Source organism: Carcharhinus amblyrhynchos, unplaced genomic scaffold (assembly GCF_965287045.1).
Source record: "Carcharhinus amblyrhynchos unplaced genomic scaffold, sCarAmb.v2.hapA scaffold_37, whole genome shotgun sequence".
Classification (NCBI taxonomy): Eukaryota; Metazoa; Chordata; class Chondrichthyes; order Carcharhiniformes; family Carcharhinidae; genus Carcharhinus; species Carcharhinus amblyrhynchos.
This window is the reverse complement of record NW_027649778.1, coordinates 5,971,047-5,993,256: the sequence shown is the minus strand read 5'-3', so window position 1 is coordinate 5,993,256 and position 22,210 is coordinate 5,971,047. Positions and strand designations below refer to the sequence as shown.

The 22,210-nt window shown below is 44.5% G+C and overlaps 2 protein-coding genes across 2 annotated transcripts; both read right to left on the bottom strand.

The window, feature by feature from the left end:
• Positions 1 to 1,726: 1,726 nt before the first annotated feature.
• LOC145362133 (basic phospholipase A2 PA-9C-like) lies at positions 1,727 to 11,025 on the bottom strand. The gene is made up of 4 exons (XM_080218190.1): positions 10,980 to 11,025; positions 9,190 to 9,358; positions 8,039 to 8,145; positions 1,727 to 1,869 (listed from the first exon to the last, which is right to left on the bottom strand). The coding sequence occupies exons 1-4, from the start codon at positions 11,023 to 11,025 to the stop codon at positions 1,727 to 1,729; spliced, it is 465 nt and encodes a 154-aa protein (XP_080074316.1).
• A 183-nt stretch (positions 11,026 to 11,208) lies between these two features.
• On the bottom strand, positions 11,209 to 17,736 carry LOC145362131 (basic phospholipase A2 notexin-like). Its single transcript, XM_080218189.1, is given in 6 exon segments — positions 11,209 to 11,268; positions 12,401 to 12,451; positions 13,267 to 13,373; positions 15,378 to 15,484; positions 16,505 to 16,670; positions 17,656 to 17,736. Coding segments are annotated over 6 exon segments (537 nt in total). The 5' UTR covers positions 17,702 to 17,736.
• Positions 17,737 to 22,210: the final 4,474 nt, after the last annotated feature.

Here is a 22,210-nt window from a genome sequence, read left to right as displayed (position 1 = left end):
CCTCAAAAAGAAACATCCCTCCCCCCCCCCACCCCGGCAAGGGCAAACTTTTCTCTCTCCTGACTGGTTCATCATTCAGTGCCCTGATTGGCCATTCCATCCCAGTGGCACCATTGGCTCATCAGGCGTCCCATAGAGGTGGTTAACAGGTGAGGCACTGGTTTGGAGGAGTTACTGGAGAAATTGTATAGCGAGTTACTGGGGATAATTTATAGGGAGTTACTGGGGGTAATTTATAGGGATTTACTGGGGGTATTTTATATGAGTTACTGTTGGTAATTTATAGGGAGTTACTGGGGGTAATTGATCAGGAGTTAATGGGGGTAATTTATAGGGAGTTACTGGGAGAAATTTATAGGAAGTTACTGGGGAGTAATTTATAGCGAGTTACTGGGGGTAATTTATAGGGAGTTACTGGGGGTAATTTACAGGCAGTTACTGGGAGTAATTTATAGGGAGTTACTGGGGGTAATTTACAGGCAGTTACTGGGGTTAATTTATAGGGACTTACTGGGGGTAATTTATAGTGACATTTTACTGGTGACATTTTATTGGGAGTTATTGGAGAACTTTTATAGGTTGTTACTAAAGTTAATTTATAGGGAGTTCCTGGAAAATTTTTATAGGGACTTATGGAAGAAATTTTGTAGGGTGTTAATGTGGGTAATTTTCAGGGAGTTACTGGGGTATTTTATAGATAGTTACTGGGGTAATTTATGGGGGGTTACAGGGGTAATTTATTAAAAGCGCCTGACTATCCACTCTGTCTCTGCCCCTTGTAATTTTGTAGATCTCTATCAGGTCTCCCCTCAGTCTCCATCTTTCTAGTTAAGTGGATCCTAGTTTATTCAACTTCTCATCGTCAACACCCTCGAGACCAGGCAACATCGTGGTGAACCTTCTTTGCCGTCTCTCCCAGAGCTTCCATGTCCTTCCTTGTCATGTTTGCCTTGAGTGGGATGCGATGTTCTTTCGCAAAATATTAATTTGATGATCCAGATGCCACCTTCAGGAACTGTATCCCAGTGAGAGTCAGCACTTTGTCAAGTTGACCCCAATGAGAATCTGTACCTTCAGTAATTAATACTCCCAGTAATTCCCTCATAGATGAGGAATGTGTGAGAAATATTGTCTGAAAGGAACTTTACTGCGGGATAGTCTGGTGGGTTTTGGGGGAGGTGTTAATCTCGCTGCGTTATAGCTTTAGGTGCGTGTGAGTGGGAGAGAGCTGAACGTGTGTGCTGTGGAACTCACAATGACATCTGAGAATGTGTCAATTCGATGGACAGACCGTGACTGCGTATTTTTGGGCGGGTTTATGTGAATTGAAATGGTGCTCCTCATTCTCCGATCTTTGCACATTCTGTTTTGTCTCTCTGCCTTCAGTGGAATTGCCTACACCTGCTGGAATTGTTCATCTCCCCTCGGCTCCCTGACCGTCCAGAATGGTTCCTGTATCAGTAATTAACAAACGCTGCAACTCCCAGCATTGCATGCTTCAATCAGTGTGTTTTATTTCACCAGAATTGCAAAGTACATTTCAAATAAATTAAAAGGTAAAACAGCAACAAAACGTCGATATGAGAGACATTCGGTGAGGAATTAGAAATCAGTGAGACGGTGAGAGAGAAATCCCATCAATCACACCCGGAATATTCAATTGGAGAGACGCTTGTCAGTGTGACTCTCAGTCCCATCACCATCGTCTCATTGCAAGCTGGAGTTATCAGATGGTCCTGCAATGATTTCGGTTATGTTTCACAAACTTTCGGTTGAAGATGTTCTCATTGTCTTTAAAGCATATCGCAGCTGTAACATCACAGTCACACAACTTCCTAGGGCATTTTTGCTTTGCTGTCAAGTCATTGTCTGCAAAAGAAAGGAGAGTTACCAAATATACAGTGTGAAATATGCACTATCATGTAAAGACGTACACCCGAATGTACACATATTAATGTATACACCCATGCTGTGGGGGAGTTTAAAGATGTGAGAATTTGCAATGCTGCAGCAATCATTATTCTTGCAGGTCCCTTAATGTTGTGGGTGATCCATAATGGTTGAGGGATCGATAATGTTATTGAGGCTTCCAGATATATGGGGTAATAAATGTCATGGGAAGTTCCCTAACATGGTGATTCCTACAGGTGAAATAAACAGATCAGAATCACATCACAGTGAGAAGCAGCAAACCATCTGTACATCCCAGTGAGAATCAGCACCTTCAGGAACTGTATCCCAGTGAGAGTCAGCACCTTCAGGAACTGTATCCCAGTGAGAGTCAGCACCTTCAGGAACTGTATCCCAGTGAGAGTCAGCACCTTCAGGAACTGTATCCCAGTGAGAGTCAGCACCTTCAGGAACTGTATCCCAGTGAGAGTCAGCACCTTCAGGAACTGTATCCCAGTGTGTGTGAACGCGTGAGTGCGTGCGTAAGAGTGGGGTCATATTTGTCTTGGTTCTGACTTCACCAGCTGGCTTGGATTCTTTCAATTCTATTTTATTCAGTTAATTTGTGGCACGGTGGCGCAGTGGTAAGTGCCGCTGCTTCACAGCACAGGGACCATGGTTCAATTCCCAGCTTGCGCCACTGTCTGTGGAGTCTGCACATTCTCGCCTTATTTGTATGTGTTTCTTCCGGGTGCTCCTGTTTCCTCCCACAATCCCCGAAAGATGTGCTGGTTAGGGTGCATTGGCCGTGCTAAATTCTCCCTCGGTGTCACCCAAACAGGCGCCGGAGTGAGGCAATGAGCGGGATTTTCACAGTAACTTCATTGCAATGTAAACCTACTTGTGACACTAATAAAAAACTTTAAACTTGAGAGCTTAACTGATTAACAGCTTAACAACTGCAAATCATTACTGAGTGACAATTCTAAACTGGGAACCTAAATTAATTAACAAAATACACTGCAAAAGAGGTCATAGAGTCATAGAGGTTTACGGCATGGGAACAGGAACTTTGGCCCAACTTGTCCATACCCCACTTGTTTTTTAAAAGCTAGAAGCTAGTCCTAATTGCCCCCTTTTGGCCCATATCCCTCCATACCCATTTTACACATGTAACTGTCTAAATGCTTTTTAGAGACAAAATTGTATCCGCTTCTACTACTATCTCTGCAGCTTGTTCCAGACACTCAACACCCTGTGTAAGAAAAAAATTGCCCCTCAGAATTGCTTTGATATCTCTCCCCTCTCACCTTCAACCTGTGCCCTCTAGATTTAGACTCCCCTACGTTTGAGAAAAGATATTGACTATCTAGCTGATCTGCGCCCCTGATTATTTTATAGACCTCTATAAAATTACCCCTCAGCCTTCTACACTCCAGAGAAAAAAGTCCCAGTCTATCAAGTCTCCACTTATAACTTAAACCATCAAGACCCAGAAGCATAAGAACATAAGAAATAGGAGCAGGAGTAGGCCATCTAACCCTTCGAGCCTGCCCCGTCATTGCTGATCTGAAGTGGATCAGTTCCACTTTCCCGCTTTCTCCCTATAACCCTTAATTCCCTTGTCTACCAGAAACCTATCTACCCATGACTTAAATATATTCAGCGAGGTAGCCTCCATCACTTCAATGGGCAGAGAATTCCAGAGACTCACCACCCTTTGAGTGAAGAAGTTCCTCCTCAATTCTGATCTAAACTGCCCCCTCCCCCTATTTTGAGGCTGTGCCCTCTAGTTCTACTATCCTTTCTAAGCAGGAAGAATCTCTCTACCTCTACCCTATCTAGCCTCTTCATTATCTTATATGTCTCTATAAGATCCCCCCTCAGCCTTCTAAACTCCAACGAGTACAGACCCAGTCTATTCAATCTCTCCTCATAGGCTAACCCCCTCATCTCCGGTATCAGCCTAGTGAACCTTCTCTGCACTCCCTCCAAGGCCAATATATCCTTTCGCAAATGCGGTGACCAAAACTGCACACAGTACTCCAGCTGTGGCCTCACCAGTACCCTGTACAGTTGCAGCAAGACCTCCCTGCTTTTATATTCTATCCCCCTCGCTATAAAGGCCAGCATCCCATTTGCCTTCTTGATCACTTGCTGCACCTGCAGACTGGGTTTTTGCAATTCATGCACAAGGACCCCTAGGTCCCTCTGCACCATAGCATGCTGTAGCTTTTCGCCCTTTAAATAATAATCCCTCCTACTGTTATTTCTACCAAAGTGGATGACCTCACATTTGCTAACGTTATACTTCATCTGCCAGGTCCTCGCCAACTCACTCAGCCTATCCAGATCTCTGTGCAGACTTTCCGTGCCTTCCACACAATTTGCTTTTCCACTCATCTACGTGTCATCAGCAAATTTCGTTACCCTACACTCAGCCCCCTCCTCCAGATTGTCTATGTAAATGGTAAACAGTTGAGGCCCCAGCACCGATCCCTGCGGCACTCCACTAGTCACCAACTGCCAACCAGAAAAGCACCCATTGATTCCAACTGTCTGCTTCCTATTAGACAACCAATCCTCTATCCACGCTAACACCTTACCCCCAACTCCGTGCACCCTAACCTTGTGAGGCACCTTATCAAACGCCTTCTGGAAATCTAAAAACACCACATCCACTGGTCCCCCTTTGTCTACCACACGAGTCACGTCCTCATAGAAATCCAATAAATTCGTCAAACACGACTTCCCCTTCACGAATCCGTGCTGTGTCTGCTTGATCAAACTGTTCTTTTCTAGGTGTCTCGCTATTTCTTCTTTGATGACGGATTCTAGCATTTTTCCAACTACGGACGTTAAACTAACCGGCCTATAATTCCCTGCCTTTTGTCTGCTACCTTTTTTAAACAGCAGCATAACATTAGCCGTTTTCCAATCTTCCGGCACTTCCCCAGAGTCCAGCGAATTTTGATAAATAGTTATTAAGGCATCCACTATCACCTCTGCCATTTCTTTCAGAACCCTGGGATGCATTCCATTGGGTCCCAGGGACTTGTCTACCTTAATTGCATTAAGGACCTCATCTCCTACCATCCTTCTATCTTTAACATTCGGCAAGCTATTTATGTCCTCCTCCGTGAAGACCGATACAAAAAACTTATTTAAAGCCTCAGCCATGTCCTTGTTACCCACCACTAAATCTCCCCTCTCGTCCTCCAAGGGTCCAACATTCACTCTAGCCAGTCTCTTCTTCTTTATATATTTGTAAAAACTTTCACTGTCATTTTTTATATTTAGAGCTAGTTTAGCTTACTCTATCTTTCCTTTCTTTATCGCTTTCTTAGTCATTCTTTGTTGTTTTTTAAATCTTTCCCAATCTTCTAACCACCCACTATTTTTAGCCACTCTGAACGCATCACCTTTTAATTTAATACTCTCCTTTATTTCCTTCGATAACCACGGCTGGTTATCTCTTCTCTTACAGTCCTTCTTTACCATCAGAATATATTTCTGCTGAGTACTGAAAAAGATCCCCTTAAAAATCCTCCACTGTTCCTCAGCCATCCTACCAACCAATCTGCGCCCCCAATCTACATTCGCCAATTCCGCCCTCATCTTATCATATTCCCCTCTGTTCAAACAGAGGACACAGGTTCGGGACCCTACTTTCCCATCCTCAATCTGCATCAGAAATTCAACCATACTATGATCACTCGTCCCAAGAGGACCCCTCACAAGAAGATCCCTAATTCTACCTGCCTCGTTACACAGTACCAGATCTAAGATAGCTCGCTCCCTCAAAGGTTCCGTTACATACTGTTCAAGGAAACTATCCCGACAGCATCCTAGTAAATCTCTTTGGCACTCTTTCTAATTTCGTAATATCCTTTCTATAATAGAATGACCAGAACTGTACACAGTTTTCCAAGTGTGGCAAGGTGTCTGATTCACGTCTGAATGAAATACCTACAGCTCGAGGAACTACGTGTCTGAGTGAAAGCGGACCAAATCGCCTGTGGACGTAAAAATGAGACATCAATAAACAGACAACAGCCTACACAGACATTAGTGGAAGATCTCCAATAGCTCCAACGTAAGAGATTAGTGAGTCTTAAAATTTGTTGGACGACCGATAGGAATCTGTTAATTCCCAGGAACGTCCTGAGGCTCTTGATCTTCAACTAGAACATGCTTTTGTATCCCCCCAACTCCAGTCTGCTCATGTGCTTATCTAGGTAAGTCTTAAACAACCCTAGCGTGTCTGCCTCCACCACCCTACTTGGTAGTGCATTCCAGGCCCCCACAACCCTCTGTGTGAAAAACATCCCTCTAACATGTGAATTATACCTCGCCCCTCACATTGAGCCCATGACCCCTCGTGATTTTCGCATCCAACCTGCGAAAAAGCTTCCCACTGTTCACTCTATCTATACCCTTCATAATCTTATAGATTTCTATTAGGTCTCCCCTCATTCTCTGTCTTTCCAGGGAGAACAACCCCAATTTGCCCAATCTCTCCTCATAGCTGAGACTCTCCATACCTGTTAGCATCCTAGTAAACCTCCTCTTCACTCTCTCCAAGGCCTCCACGTCCTTCCGGTAGTGCGGCGACCAGAACTGGACACAGTACTCCAAATGTGGTCTAACCAACGTTCGATACAACTGCAACATTAGTCGCCAGCTTTTATACTCTATACCCCTTCCTATAAAGGCAAGCATACCATATGCCTTCTTCACCACCTTCTCCACCTGTGCTGCCACCTTCAAGGACTTGTGAACTTGCACACCTAGGTCCCTCTGTGTTTCTGTACTCTGAATGACCCTACCATTTATTATATAACTCCCCCCAACATTATTTCTTCCAAAATGCATCACCTCACATTTATCTGGATTAAATTTCATCTGCCATTTCACCGCCCAATTTACCAGCCTATCTATATCCTGCTGTATTGTCCGACACTGTTCATCACTATCAGCAAGTCCAGCCATCTTAGTGTCAGCCGCAAACTTGCTGAATGTTCAAAGCCAATTGACATTTTGAAAGCAGAGGAAGAAAGTAAAAGGAAATAGGGTGGATCGGTTCATAAAAGATGAGATCAACACGGCAGTGAGCGAGAGATGATCTTGGCTCAGAAGAATGTAAACACTTCTAGTTAAGCACGGAGAGAGAGCAGAAGTAGGAAGATATTGGCCAGTTGTGTCCATACTCATTGCGGTTGAGAAGAGTGAGAGGTGATCTTACTGAAACATATGAAATTCTGTACTGGCTTGTCAGGGGTAGATGCTGAAAGGCTGCTTCCCCTCCTGGGGTGGGATCTGGAACTAGAAGATACAGTTTCAAACTAAAGGGACTCTCCATGAAGAAGGAGAGGAGGAGAAAGTTATTTCTTCAGTGGGTGGTTAGCATTTAGAATGCTTCACCCCAGGGATCAGTGGAGCCTGGGACCCCTGGTTATGGGGACAGGCAGCAATGTGGAATTAAGATCGCAATGAGATCAGCCGTGAACTTAGAGCAAAGCAGAGCAGGTTTGAACCTGTCAATCTGCGATGGCACCTGGTCAAGCGAACTCTTGATTTTAAAATCTTGTTTCCAATGCTTCTGTGGCCATGCCCATCACTATCTTTGCAATCTTCCCCAGTCCCATCAGCCTTCCTGATCTCAGCACTCCATTAATTCTGCTCCCTTGTGTATTCCTGATTTCAATCGCTCCCAAGCTTTGGAATTCCCTCCCTCCACCTTTCCGCCTGGATTGAGACATTCCTTAAACCCTCTTTGACCAAAACTTTTGGTCATCTGAAGCCGACTTTAGATGTTTCATGACTCTAATGGGATCAGATAAAAGCTGCTGTTGTACATTGCTGAGGCTGCCTCGCTAAATATTTTTAAGAAGCAGGTTGATGGGTTTTTGATAAGAGAGGGGATTAAGGGTTATGGGGAGAGGGCGGGAAAGTGGAACTGAGCCACGACAGATCAGCCATGATCTTATTGAATGGCGGGGCAGGCTCGAAGGGCCAGATGGCCTACTCCTGCTCCTATTTCTTATGTTCTTATATTCTGATGTTGACCTGTTGAGGGAAGGGAGGAGACAGGGAGTCAGGGGAAATTCCCCAGGAAGGAATTGATTTTATTTGGGTTTTTACTCACCGCACATGGGGACTCCGTAATTGCAGGTAAAACGGTACGGTGCATACCGCACAAAGCACCCCATTTTCATGGCTTCATCATAACATTCATCGTGCACGTGGCAGCATCTAAAGAGGTGGACAAACAGGAGATAACATTTCAGATTGAAGTTTTCCCTTGGTGAGACTGAAACTCAGTCAGAGGCTGAATAATTCCAACCCAGCCTCAGATCGGGTTGTCCTTGGAGTTTTCAGGAATGAAAGGTTAATCCTCAGGGAACACATTCCCTCGAACTGAGGGAGTAAGGTCATTGCTGCAGGGGGGTTTTCCTCTTTTGTTTCAACACATTTGTTTATTGGGGATAAAGTGGGGGGTGGGAGGGAGAAACTGTTTCTCAAAAAAGCATCCAGTCAGATGACAAAGAGTCTGCTCACTTTCCAATTGGTCTGGAAAGGTGGTGCATCCCGAGAATGGACCAATGGCAGCATGGAGGAGGGATGTTTGGAGCTGGGAGATGGTATCGTGAAAAGTCGATGAATATGGACAATTATTCTTCACATCTACATCATCTAACCGATATTTTGTGAAAGAACATCTCATCCAGCTCAACACAAACCTGACAAGGAAGGACATGGAAGCTTTGGGAGAGAGGGTAAAGAAGGTTCACCAGGATGTTGCCTGGTCTCCAGGGAGTTGATGAGGAGAGGTTGAATAAACTAGGATCCAATTAACTGGAAAGATGGAGACTGAGGGTAGAACTGATCGAGGTCTACAAAATTATGAGGGGCAGAGACAGAGTGGAAAGTCAGAGGCTTTTTATAAATTACCCCTAGTAACTCGATGTAAATTACCCCCAGTAACTCCTTATAAATTACCCCAGTAACATCTTGTAAATTACCCCACTAACCTCCTCTTTATTATCCCCAGTAACTATCTATAAATTACTTCAGTAACCCCCTAAAAATTGCCCCCACTATGCCCCATAAATTACCCCCAGTAACTCCCTATAAATTATCCCCAGTAACTCCCTATAAATTACCCCCAGTAACTCCCTATAAATTACCCCCAATAACTCCCTATAAATTATAAATCCGTTTCTCAATCAGCACAAACATTCATATCTTGGCTTCATGGAGAGTATTTTTTTTGACACAGGGGTGCTCTTGTTTTACCTGTCAATTGCATCCACTGGCTGCTTCCCATTGCCTCCGAGTCTACAGGCACAGCCATAGTTAACGAAGTGCCCTATTTTGAATGTCGTTTTGGTGCAATCAAGAATATGTTTGAAATTCCATAAAAGTTTCTGCAAAGTGGAGGCGTCCTGTGCAGGGATCCACATTGCTACAAGAGGACAACAGAATAAATCACTGTATCAGAAAGCCTGGAATCAGAGCCAGCAGGAAGACAATTTAACAACACGCAGATTGCAAAAACAAGAACAACCTGCAGAAGTATATTTCTGAATTTAACGGAAATTTTCTGTCAGAAACAGGCCATTCGGCCCAACAATCCATGGCTGTGTCTGTTCCACACCAGGCTCCTCCTATCCATCTTCATCTAAACCAACCAGCAAAGCTTTCCACTTCCTTTCTCCCTCATGTAGTTACCGAGCTTGCCCTTAAAGACATCAATAATATTCACACCAAACATTTCCTATGCTAGAGAATTTCACAATCCCAACATCAAACAATCCCAGGACAGGTACAGCACAGGGTTAGATACAGAGTAAAGCTCCCTCTACACTGTCCCCATCAAACACTCCCCAGGACAGGTACAGCACGGGTTCGATACAGAGCAAATCTCCCTCCACACTGTCCCCATCAAACACTCCCAGGACAGGTATAGCATGGGGTTAGATACAGAATAAAGCTCCTTTTACACTGTCCCCATCAAACACTCCCAGGACAGGTACGGCATGGGGTTAGATACAAGATAAAGCTCCCTCTACACAGTCCCCATCAAACATTCCCAGGACAGGTACAGCACGGGTTAGATACAGAGTATAGCTCCCTCTAAACCTGGTGTTGTCAGACTTTTTACTTTCAAACACTCCCAGGACTGGTGCAGCATGGGGTTAGATACAGAATAAAGCTCCCTTTACACAGTCCCCACCAAACATGGCCAGGACTGGTACAGCATGGGGTTAGATACAGAGTAAAGGTCCCTCTATACTGTCCCCCATCAAACAATCCCAGGACAGGTGCAGCACAGGGTTAGATACAGAATAAAGCTCCCTCTACGCTGTCCCCCATCAAACACTCCCAGGACAGGTACAGCATGGGATTGGATACAGAGTAAAGCTCCCTCTAAACTGTCCCCCATCAAACAATCCCAGGACAGGTACAGCACAGAGGTAGATACAGAGTAAAGCTCCCTCTACACTGTCCCCAATCAAACACTCCCAGGACAGGTACAGCACGGGATTGGATACAGAGTAAATTTCCCTCTACACTGTCCCCATCAAACACTCCCAGGACAGGTACAGCATAGGGCTAGATACAGAGTAAAGCTCCCTCCACACTGTCCCCCATCAAACACTCCCAGGACAGGTGCAGCATGGGATTAGATACAGAGTAAAGCTTCCTCTACACTGTCCCCATCAAACACTCCCAGGACAGGTACAGCACGGGGTTAGATACAGAGTAAAGCTCCCACTACACTGTCCCCATCAAACACTCCCAGGATAGATACATCACAGGGTTAGATACAGAGAAAACTCCCTCGACACTGTCCCCATCAAACACTCCCAGGACAGGTACAACACGGCGTTAGATACAGAGTAAAATGCCCTCTACACTGACCCCATCAAACTCTCCTAGGACAGGTATTCACATTTCCTTTAACCTTCTTTGTCATTGACAGTTTATCTGTGCTGAATCATGCCCAATTTTTGGACGTTGCTTCCTTTGCTATTATCCACACTCCTCCAGCACATCCCTGAGGTCTCCAGTTGATCACTTACCTCCGAGCACGATGAGGAGGATCACAATGAGTTTCGGGGACTCCATGACTTCTCGATTCCTTCCAGAGATGGATGATTGTCTCCTCGGGGCTCTGTCTCTTGTATTCTGCTCTGGGGGCGGTTACAATCCGTATTTGTTCAGCAAATGCAAATATTCTTCCAACCCCATCGGGCACTCATTCCAATTCTCACTGTGATCCATGGTAGGAGCTGTTTGAAGAAGCTGTTGTCATTGGGTGATGCAGATGCGCTTGGTTTCATTGACTAACTTACTTGGCATTGAAGATATCTGGAAAGTAAAACAGTACAGATTGTTCACCACAATTCCCAGTCTAGTTTATTTAATCGCAACAGTCAGATCAATGATCTCCTGATACTTCTCAGTGAGTAAATTTACTGTGTTGTCGAGCACAGAAGTGACAAAGAGAATCAGGTGAATCGGTGCAAGACAATAACCCCTCTCTCAATGTCAACAAAACAAAGATGATTGTCATCAACTTCAGGAAGCATAAAGACGAACATGCCCCTGTCTACAATGAGGACGAAGTAGAAATGGTCGAGAGCTTCAGGTTTTTAGATATTCAGATCACTGATAACCTGTCCTGGTCCCCCCATGCCAACGCTATTGTTAAGAAAGCTCACCAACGCCACTACTTTCTCAGAAGACTAAGAAAATCTGGCATGTCTGTTACAACTCTAACCAACTTTTACAGATGCACCATAGAAAGTATTCTTTCTGGTTGTATCACAGCTCGGTATGGCTCCTGCTCTGTCCAAAACTGCAAGAAACAACAAAGGGTCGTGAATGTAGCCCAATCCATCACGCAAGCCAGCCTCCCATCCATTGACTCTGTCTACACTTCCCGCTGCCTTGGAAAAGCAGCCAGCATAATCAGTGACCTCACGTACACTGGACATTCTCTCTTCCATTTTCTTCCATCGGGAAAAAGATACAAAGGTCTGAGGTCACGTGTCAACTGAGTCAGGAACAGCTTCTTGCCTGCTGCTGTAAGACTTTTGAATGAAGCTACCCTGCTCTAAATTGATCTTTCTCTACGCCCTAGCTAAGACTGTAACACTACATTCTTCACTCTCTCTTTTCCTTCTCTAGGAACAGTATGCCTTGTCTGCAATATGCGCAAAAACATCGCTTTTCACTGTGTACCAATACACATGACAATAACAAAATCAAATCAAAAACCTCTTCACATCCCAAATGTTAATGACAACTCCCTAATTCAATGAGTTAATATTAATTCGGACACATATGCAGGGATGTTGCTTTTTTGTCAACTTTGGAATAAGCTGTGATGCACCACATGGTTAAATATCCTGCCAAAACTTGCATTGCAGACTCACAGGTAAACAAGGGGGACTCCAATGCGTCAGAGGATGGTAACAGCAATCTGGTTAATCAGTACCGTCAGCACTTTCAGTAATTGTCCCCCGGTGAGAGCCAGCACCGTCAGGAACTGTATTCAGATGAGAGTCAGCACCGTTAGGAACTGTATTCAGGTAAGAGTCAGCACCTTCAGGAATTGTAAGATAGTGATCGTGAGATTCAACACTTTGTCTGTGTGGGCCCCAATGAGGATCTGTACCTTCAGTAACTAATACATCCCCTCACGGATGAGGCATTGTCTGCAAGGAGCTTTACCGCGGGATAGTTTGGTGGGTTTTTGGGGAGGTGTTAATCTCGCTGCGTTATAGCTTTAGGTATGTGTGAGTGGGAGAGAGCTAAAGGTGTGTGCTGTGTAATTCACAATGACATCTGAGAATGTGTTAATTCGATGGACAAACCGTGACTGGGTATTTTTGGGCGGGTTTATGAGAATTGAAATGGTGATGATGATCCACATTGCTCCTCATTCTCCGATCTTTGCAGATTCTGTTTTGTCTCTCTGCCTTCAGTGGAATTGCCTGCACCTGCTGGAATTGTTCATCTCTCCTCGGCACCCTGACCGTCCAGAATGGTTCTTGTATCAGTAATTAACAAACGCTACAACTCCCAGCATTGCATGCTTCAATCAGTGTGTTTTATTTCACCAGAATTGCAAAGTACATTTCAAACAAATGAAAAGGTAAAACAGCAACGAAACGTAGATATGAGAGACACTCGGTGAAGAATTAGAAATCAGTGAGACGGTGAGAGAGAAATCCCATCAATCACATCCGGAATATTCAATTAGAGAGACGTTCGTCAGTGTGACTCCCAGTCCCATCACCATCGCTTCATTGCAGGCTGGAGTTATCAGATGGTCTTGCATTGCTTTCGGTCATAGCCCACAAACTTTTTGTTAAATGTGTTCTCATTCTTTTTGATGCAGATTGCAGCTGCGACATCACAGTCACACAACTTCTGACAGGATTTTTGCTCTGCTGTCAAATCATTCTCTGCAAAAGAAAGGAGAGTAACAAAATATACACAGTGTGAAATATGCACTGTCATGTACAGATATACACCCGAATGTACACGCATTCATGTTGTGGATGAGTTTGAAGATGTGAGAATTTGCAATGTTGCAGGAATCATTATTCCTGCAGGTTCCTTAATGTTGTGGGTAATCTATAATGGTTCAGGGGTTGATAATATATAGGGCAACAAAAGTCAGTGATTTCTTTGGCTGAAATTAACAGACCAGAATCACATCATAGGGAGAAGCAGCAAACCGTCTGTGTATCCCAGTGAGAGTCAGCACCTTCAGGAACTGTATCCCAGTGCCTGTGAGCATGTGACTGCGTGCGTAAGAGTGGGGTTATACGTGCCTTCATTCTGACTTCACCAATTGGCTTGGATTCTATCAATACTATTTTATTCATAACAATTGCAGCAAATTTGTAGCATGGTGGCACAATGGTTAGCACTGCCTCTTCACAGCACAGGGACCATGGTTCAATTTCTAGCTTGGGTCACTGTCTGTGTGGAGTCTGCACGTTCTTCCCTGTGTCTGCGTAGGTTTGTTCCGAAAGCTCCAGTTTCCTCCCACAGTCCAAAAGACATGCTGGTTAGGTGCATTGGCCATTCTAAATTCTCCCTCAGTGTACCCGAATAGAGCTGTGGCAACAGGGCGAGTTTCACAGTAACTTCACTGCAGTGTCAATATAAGCCTACTTGTGACACTACTAAGTAAACTTTAAACTTTATAGCTGAACTGATTAAACAGCTTAATAATGACAATCATTACTGAGTGATATTTCTTAACTGGAAACCTAAATTGGTGAAACAAAATTCATTGCAAGGCAGGTATCTGATTCACAGCAACCACATCTGCATGAAGTATCTACAGCTCGAGGAACTGCGTGTTCGAGTGAATGAGCTGGACTCCGGGTTTTGGACAGGGCAACAGCATCAGGGACAGATAATGTTCCCCCAGATAGAAATCAGTGGGTCCGATCTGATCAACATTGCAGAGATGCAGTTGTAAAGTGACTCATGCTGGCAACTGAATGTTCAAAGGCAATTGACATTTTGGAAGCAGAGGAAGAAAGTAAAAGGAAATGGGGTGGACCTGTTCATAAAAGATGAGATCAACACGGCAGTGAGTGAGAAATGATCTTGGCTCAGAAGAATGTAAACATTTCCAGTTAAGCAAGGAGTGAGAACGAAGCTATCAGCCAATTCACCTGACATCTGTCACTGAAAAGAAGCTGGAGCAGGTTGTGTCCACACTCATTAGAGTTGAGAAGAGTGAGAGGCGATCTTACTGAAACATATGAAATTCTGTACTGGCTTGTCAGGGGTAGATGCTGAGAGGCTGTTTCCCCTCCTGGGGGCATCTGCAACTAGATGACACAGTTTCAGAGTAACGGGTCTCTCCATGAAGAAGGAGAGGAGGAGAAATTTATTTCTTCAGTGGGTGGTTAGTACAGAGAATGCTTCAGTGGAGCCTGGGACCCCTGGTTATGGGGACAGGCAGCAATGTGGAGTTAAGGTCGCAATGAGATCAGCCGTGAACTTAGAGCAAAGCAGAGCAGGTTTGAACCCGTCGATCTGCAATAGCGCCTGGCCAAGCGACCTCTTGATTTTAAGATCTTGTTCCCAATGCTTCAGTGGCTGTGCCCATCGCTATCTTTGCAATCTTCCCCAGCCCCATCACCCTTCCCGACCTCAGTACTCCAATAATTCTGATCCCTTGTGTATTCCTGATTTCAATCGCTCCCAAGCTTTGGAATTCCCTCGCTCCACCTTTCCGCCTGGATTGAGACATTCCTTAAACCTTCTTTGACCGAAGCTTTTGGTCATCTGAAGCCAATTTTGGATGTTTCATGACTCTAATGGGATCAGATAAAAGTTACTGTTGTACATTGCTGATGTTGACTTGTTGGAGGAAGGGAGGGGACAGGGAGTCAGAGGAAATTCCCAGGGTTGAAATGGATTTTATTTGGGTTTTTACTCACCACACGTGGGGACTCCATTATTGCAGGTAGAATTGTACATTGGAGTACTCACACGGCACCCCAATTTCTTGGCTTCATCGTAACAGTCATTGTGCACTTGGCAGCATCTAAACATGTGGACAAACAGAAGATAACATTTCAGATTGAAGTTTTCTCTTGTCGAGACTGAAACTCAGTCAGAGGCTGAATAATTCCAACCCAGCCTCAGATCAGGTTGCCCTTGGAGTTTTCAGGAATAAAAGGTTAATCCTCAATGAACTCATTCCCTCAAACTGAGGGAATAAGGTCATTGCTGCATGGGGGTTTTCCTCTTTTGTTTCAACACATTTGTTTATTGGGGATAAAGTGGGGGGTGGGAGGCAGAAACCGTTTCTCAAAAAAGCATCCAATCAGATGACAAAGAGTCTGTTCACCTTCCAATTGGTTTGGAAAGGTGGGGCACCCCAAGAATGGACCAATAGCAGCATGGAGGAGGGATTTTTGGAGCTGGGAGGTGGTATCGTGAATAGTCGATGAATATGGACAATTATTCTTCGCATCGACATCATCAAACCGATATTTTGTGAAAGAACATCGCATCCAGCTCAAGACAAACATGACAAGGAAGGACATGGAAGCTTTGGGAGAGAGGACAAAGAAGGTTCACCAGGATGTTGCCTGGTCTCAAGGGTGTTGATGATGAGGAGAGGTTGAATAAACGAGGATCCATTTAACTGGAAAGATGGAGACTGAGAGGAGACCTGAACGAGGTCTACAAAATTATCAGGGAATGAGACAGATTGGATAATCAGAGGCTTTTAATAAATTACCCCCATTAACCCCCTAAAAACTACCTCAGTAACCTCCGATAAATTATCCCAGTAACATCTTGTAAATTACTCCACTAACCTCCTCTTAATTATCCCCAGTAGCTATCTATAAGTTACTTCAGTAACCCCCTAAAAATTGCCCCTACTGATGCCCCATAAATTTCTCCAGTAACTCTCTATAAATTACCCCCAGTAACTCCCTATAAATTACCCCCAGTAACTTGCTATAAATTATAAATCTGTTTCTCAACCAGCGCAAACATTCACAACTTGGCTTCATGGAGAATGTTTTTTTACACAGGAATGCTCTAATTTTACCTGTCAATTGCATCCACTGACTAGTTGCCTTTCCCTCCGAGTCTACAATAACAGCCATAGTTAAGGTAGTGCCATATGTTGAACTTTGTTTTGGTGCAATCAAGAAAATGTTTGAAGTTCCTTAAATTCTGCTCAATGGCAGCGCTCGGTGCAGGGATCCACATTGCTACAAGAGGACAACAGAAGAAATCACTGTATCAGAAAGCCCGGAATCAGAGCCAGCAGGAAGACAATTTAACAACACGCGGATTGCAAAACCCAGAACAACCTGCAGAAGAATATTTATGATTTTAACAGAAATTGTGTCTCAGAAACAGGCCATTCAGCCCAACAATCCATGGCTGTGTCTGTTCCACACCAGCATCCTCCCATCCATCTTCTTCCAGACCAACCAGCAAAGCTTTCCATTCCTTTCTCCCTCATGTACTTACCGAGTTTTCCCTTAAAGCCATCAATAATATTCATGCCAAACATTCCCTATGTTAGAGAATTTCACAATCCCAACATCAAACAATCCCAAGTAAGGCACAGCACAGGGTACAGTATAGGGTAAAGCTGTCTCTCAACACTATGCCTCATCAAACTCTCCCAGGACAGATTCAGCACAGGGTTAGATACAGAGTAAAGCTCCCTCTACACAGTCCCCATCACACACTCCCAGCACAGATTCAGCACAGGGTTAGATACAGAGTAAAGCTCCCTCTACACAGTCCCCATCACACACTCCCAGCACAGATTCAGCACAGGGTTAGATACAGAGTAAAGCTCCCTTTATACAGTCCCCATCACACACTCCCAGCACAGGTTCAGCACGGGGTTAGATACAGAGTATAGCCCCCTCTTCACTGTCCCCCACCAAACATTCCCATAACAGGTACAGCAGGGGGTTAAATACAGAGTAAAGCTCCCTCTTCACTGTCCTCCACCAAACATTCCCATAACAGGTACAGCACGGGGTTAGATACAGAGTAAAGCTCCCTCTACACTGTCCCCACCAAATACTCCCAGGACAGGTATTCACATTTCAATTAACCTTCTTTCTCATTGACAGTTTATCTGTTCTGAATCATGCCCAATTTTTGGGCGTTGCTTCATTTGATATTACCCACACTCCTCCAGCACATCCCTGAGGTCTCCAGTTGATCACTTACCTCCGAGCACGATGAGGAGGATCACAAGGAGTTTCAGGGACTCCATGACTTCTCGATTCCTTCCAGAGATGGATGTTTGTCTCCTCGGGGCTCTGTCTCTTGTATTCTGCTCTGGGGGCGGTTACAATCCGTATTTGTTCAGCAAATGCAAATAGGCTTCCAACCCCATTGGGCACTCATTCCAATTCTCACTGTGATCAAAAGAAAGGAGCTGTTTGGAGAAGCTATTGTCATTGGGTGGTGCAGATGCGCTTGGTTTCATTGATGAACTTACTTGGCATTGAAGACATCTGGAAAGTAAAACAGTACAGATTGTTCACCACAATTCCCAGTCTAGTTTATTTAATCGCAACAGTCAGATCAATGATCTCCTGATACTTGTCAGTGAGCAAATTTACTGTGTTGTCGAGCACAGAAGTGACAATAGACAATCTGGTGAATCGATGCAACGACAATAACCCCTTCCTCAATGTCAACAAAACAAAGAAGATTGTCATCGACTTCAAGAAGCATAAAGACGAACATGCCCCTGTCTACAACGGGGATGAAGTAGAAACGGTCGAGAGCTTCATGTTTTTAGATGTTCAGATCACTAACAACCTGTCCTGGTCCCCACATGCCGACACTATTGTTAAGAAAGCTCACCAACGCCACTACTTTCTCAGAAGACTAAGAAAATCTGGCATGTCTGTTACAACTCTAACCAACTTTTACAGATGCACCATAGAAAGCATTCTTTCTGGTTGTATCACAGCTCAGTATGGCTCCTGCTCTGTCCAAAACTGCAAGAAACAACAAAGGGTTGTGAATGTAGCCCAATCCATCACGCAAACCAGCCTCCCATCCATTGACTCTGTCTACACTTCCCACTGCCTTGGAAAAGCAGCCAGCATAATCAGTGAACTCACGATCATTGGACATTCTCTCTTCCATTTTCTTCCATCGGGAAAAAGATACAAAAGTCTGAGGTCACGTATCAACTGAATCAGGAACAGCTTCTTGCCTGCTGCTGTAAGACTTCTGAATGACTCTAAATTGATCTTTTCCTACACCCTAACTAAGACTGTAACACTACATTCTTCACTCCCTCCTTTCCTTCTCTATGAACAGTATGCCTTGTCTGCAATATGCGCAAAAAACAATGCTTTTCACTGTATACCAATACACATGACAATAACAAAATCAAATCAAAAACCTCTTCACATCCCAAATGTTAATGACAACTCCCTAATTCATTCAGTTAATATTACTGTGGACATATATGTAGGATGTTAGTGAACCAGATGGTTTTTTCTGACAATGGTTTCATGGTCATCAGTAGCTTCTTAATTTCAGATATTTTTTATCGAATTCAAATCACACCAGCTGCAGCCGCAGGATTTGAACCCAGGTGTCCAAGAGCATCAGCTGAACCTCTGGATTAATAGTCTAGTGATAATACCATTCAGCCATCACCTCATCAAGGAGCTTATGGGCTGCCAAATAGTATGGAGAGGACAAGTGAACAGTCCAAATATTGACAAATGGAGTGCAATGTTCAGAATATGAGCTTGTCCATGTTGGCAGGAAGAATGGAAAGGCAGAACATTATTTCGATGGGGAGTGACTACAGAACGCTGCAGTACAGAGAGATCTGGGCATTCTTGTACTCGTGTCACAAAAATTTAGAATGCAGATAGACCAAGCATTAGGAAAGCCAATGGAGTGTTGCCTAGCCAGCTAAATTGAACTGCCAAATGTGGTTAAGGGATCAACCAATAGAGGTTCTGTGGCAGACATTTAAAGGGGTATTTCAGGATGCACAAAATAGACACACTGACAAAGAGAAAGTCCAACAGAATAGCCCACCATCCGTGGTCAACTACAATAGTTAAAGATAGCATCAGATTTAAAGAAGAAACATATAATGGTGTAAAGATGGGTGGCAAGTTAACAGAATGAAAAGAATATAAAGAACAGCAAAGACTGGATGGATTTAGGAAAGGGAAATCATGCTGGATGAATGTATCGGAATTCTTTGAGGATGTAATTGGTTGAGTTGACCGAGGAAAACCAGTGGCTGTGGTTCATTTCGACTTTCAAAAGGCTATCATTTGATGATTACTCTTGATCAACATGAATGGTGCAGCAGGCTCGAAGGGCCGAATGCCCTCCTCCTGTTTCTAGTTTCTATGTTTCTGTTATTGAGAAAAGGATGAACAAGGAGGGGAAAAGTTTGAGGACTGAAAGTTAGTAATATAAAGACGGATAGTCATAGTTTCCGCTGATATTTCAATAAAAGAGTTAACAAAGTGAGGATTGGCCGGATTGAAATTGTCTTGGGAACTGATGATGGAATCACGCATAGTCTTCACTATGGAGGACACAAATAGCATCTCAGCAATAGTGTTTTATTTCACCAGAATTGGAAACTACATTTTGAATTTATTGAAGGTAAAACAGCAGCAAAACGTGGATGTGAGAGACACTCGGTGAGGAATTAGAAATCAGTGAAGCCGTGAGAGAGAAATCTCATCAATCACACCCGGAATATTCGATTGGAGAGAGGCTTGTCAGTGTGACTCTCAGTCCCATCACCATCGCTTCATTGCAAGCTGGAGCTAGGGACGCTGTTACACAGGGTTTCAATATGACCCACAACTTGGTGTTGAATTTGTCACTTTGTTTCCTGAAGCTCAGGGCAGATTCCATATCGCAAGTGCACACTTTCCTCCCACATTGTAAACTTGTCAGCTACAAAAGAGGACAGAGCAACTCAATATACGCTGTTTAAACTACACGCTGTGAAGTGTACATGGATACATGCACTCGAATGTATGCACAGTAATGTACACACTAATGTCATGGGGACCGGGGAGGTTAAAAATTTGAAGATCTGCAATGCTTTAAACATCTTTATTAATGTTGTCCCCTTGATGTTGTGGGTGTTCTACAGCGGTTGGGGGCCCAATAATGTTCTTAAAGCTTCCTAATATACAGTCACCCGACATCGTACAATGATGTGCGAGAGGCCATTCTCAAATTCCAGTACTGGCAGTTAAAGGTGTGTAAATCATACTGTTAAATCATACAAATACAGAGCAATATTGAAATCAGTGCATTGAGCATTTATGATGGGGGAGAACCACTTCCCCATTTCTGATCATTTGTTTAATTGGCTGATTCCTGTTTCATCAAAATAGGAGACAGTGGGAACACTGGAGTGTGAGAGATACATGAGCTTCTGTCTGAGCCCAGAGTACTGGTGCGCACTAGTGTGAGAGCCCAGCGTCCTGGTGCACACTAGTGCGTGAATGCAGTGTCCTGGTGCGCACTTGTGTGTAAACTCTGAGTCCTGGTGTGTACTAGCGTGTGAGCTCTGAGTCCTGGTGCGTACTAGTGTGTGAATGCTGTATTCTGGTGCGCACTAGTGTGTGAACCCTGAGTCCTGGCGCGCACTAGTGTGTGAGCCCAATGTCTTGGTGTGCCCTAGTGTGAGCCTAGCGTCCTGGTGCACACTAGTGTGTGAACCCAGTGTCCTGCTGCACACTAGTGTGTGAGCCCACTGTCTTAGTGTACACTTGTGTGTGAGCCTGTGTCCTGGTGCACACACGCGTGTGAGCACTATGTCCTGGTGCACGCTAGTGTGTGAACCCAGTGTCCTTCTGCACAATAGTGTGTGAGCCCAGTGTCCTGGTGCACACAAGTGTGAGAGCACTATGTCCTGGTGGATAGTGTTGTGTGCACTTCTCCTGACCCTTGATCTGCATGTGGAGTTTTTGCCCACTCTAATATTCGCCACTCTGCTTCACACTGGTTCCAGGATGAGCCTGAACCTGTGCACCCAACATCACTCATTGCAGTGTGTTGTTGAGTGACTGCCTCCTGTCTGACACATGTCAACCATCCCTCATGAGGCCCCCATTACATCCTGAGAACTGTTGACTTGTTGCTGTTCCAAGAATACTGGATATTTGTTCACCAGTCAATGTTTCTGAAAAAAGCAAGCTGTCCAGAAATGTCAAGGTTATATTGAAATAGTTTTGACACTGCTCCAATGTGTGACTGAGAGAGATTATTCTCTCCTCATCTGCTGACTTGTTTGCCTGCAGAATCTCCCAGTGCGTTCACTTCTCAATTAAAACGAGAGTCTTTATACGAGGAATTCTATACTGCCCTTCATCGACAGGTGAGTGCAAGGGAGGGACAAGTATGTGGACAGATTGCAACTTAACTGAGATCGGTGATATGAATGAAGGTTTATTCCTGGTGCATCCCGGCCTTGCTGTGAGTGACAGCTCTATCCCTGGACTCTCCCAACAGCTCCATCACACGTTCCTTGAATGCAGTGAGGATAGGCAGGTCAGAGAACCCACCCCACCTCCGGCCTTCAACCTTCTCCTGTAGTGATGGGCCATTTTCTCCTTCGTGAATAGAAGAGGGGATCCAAAGCCGGATGGCTGGAAGGGCAGTGGGTTTCGGGGAGGGAAGGGGCCGATCGGGTTGCATCTGCTGGAAGGCAGGGGTTGTGAAGCTGGGTGCAAGAGGGGTGGGAGGTGGGTGTTCGGGCACGGGG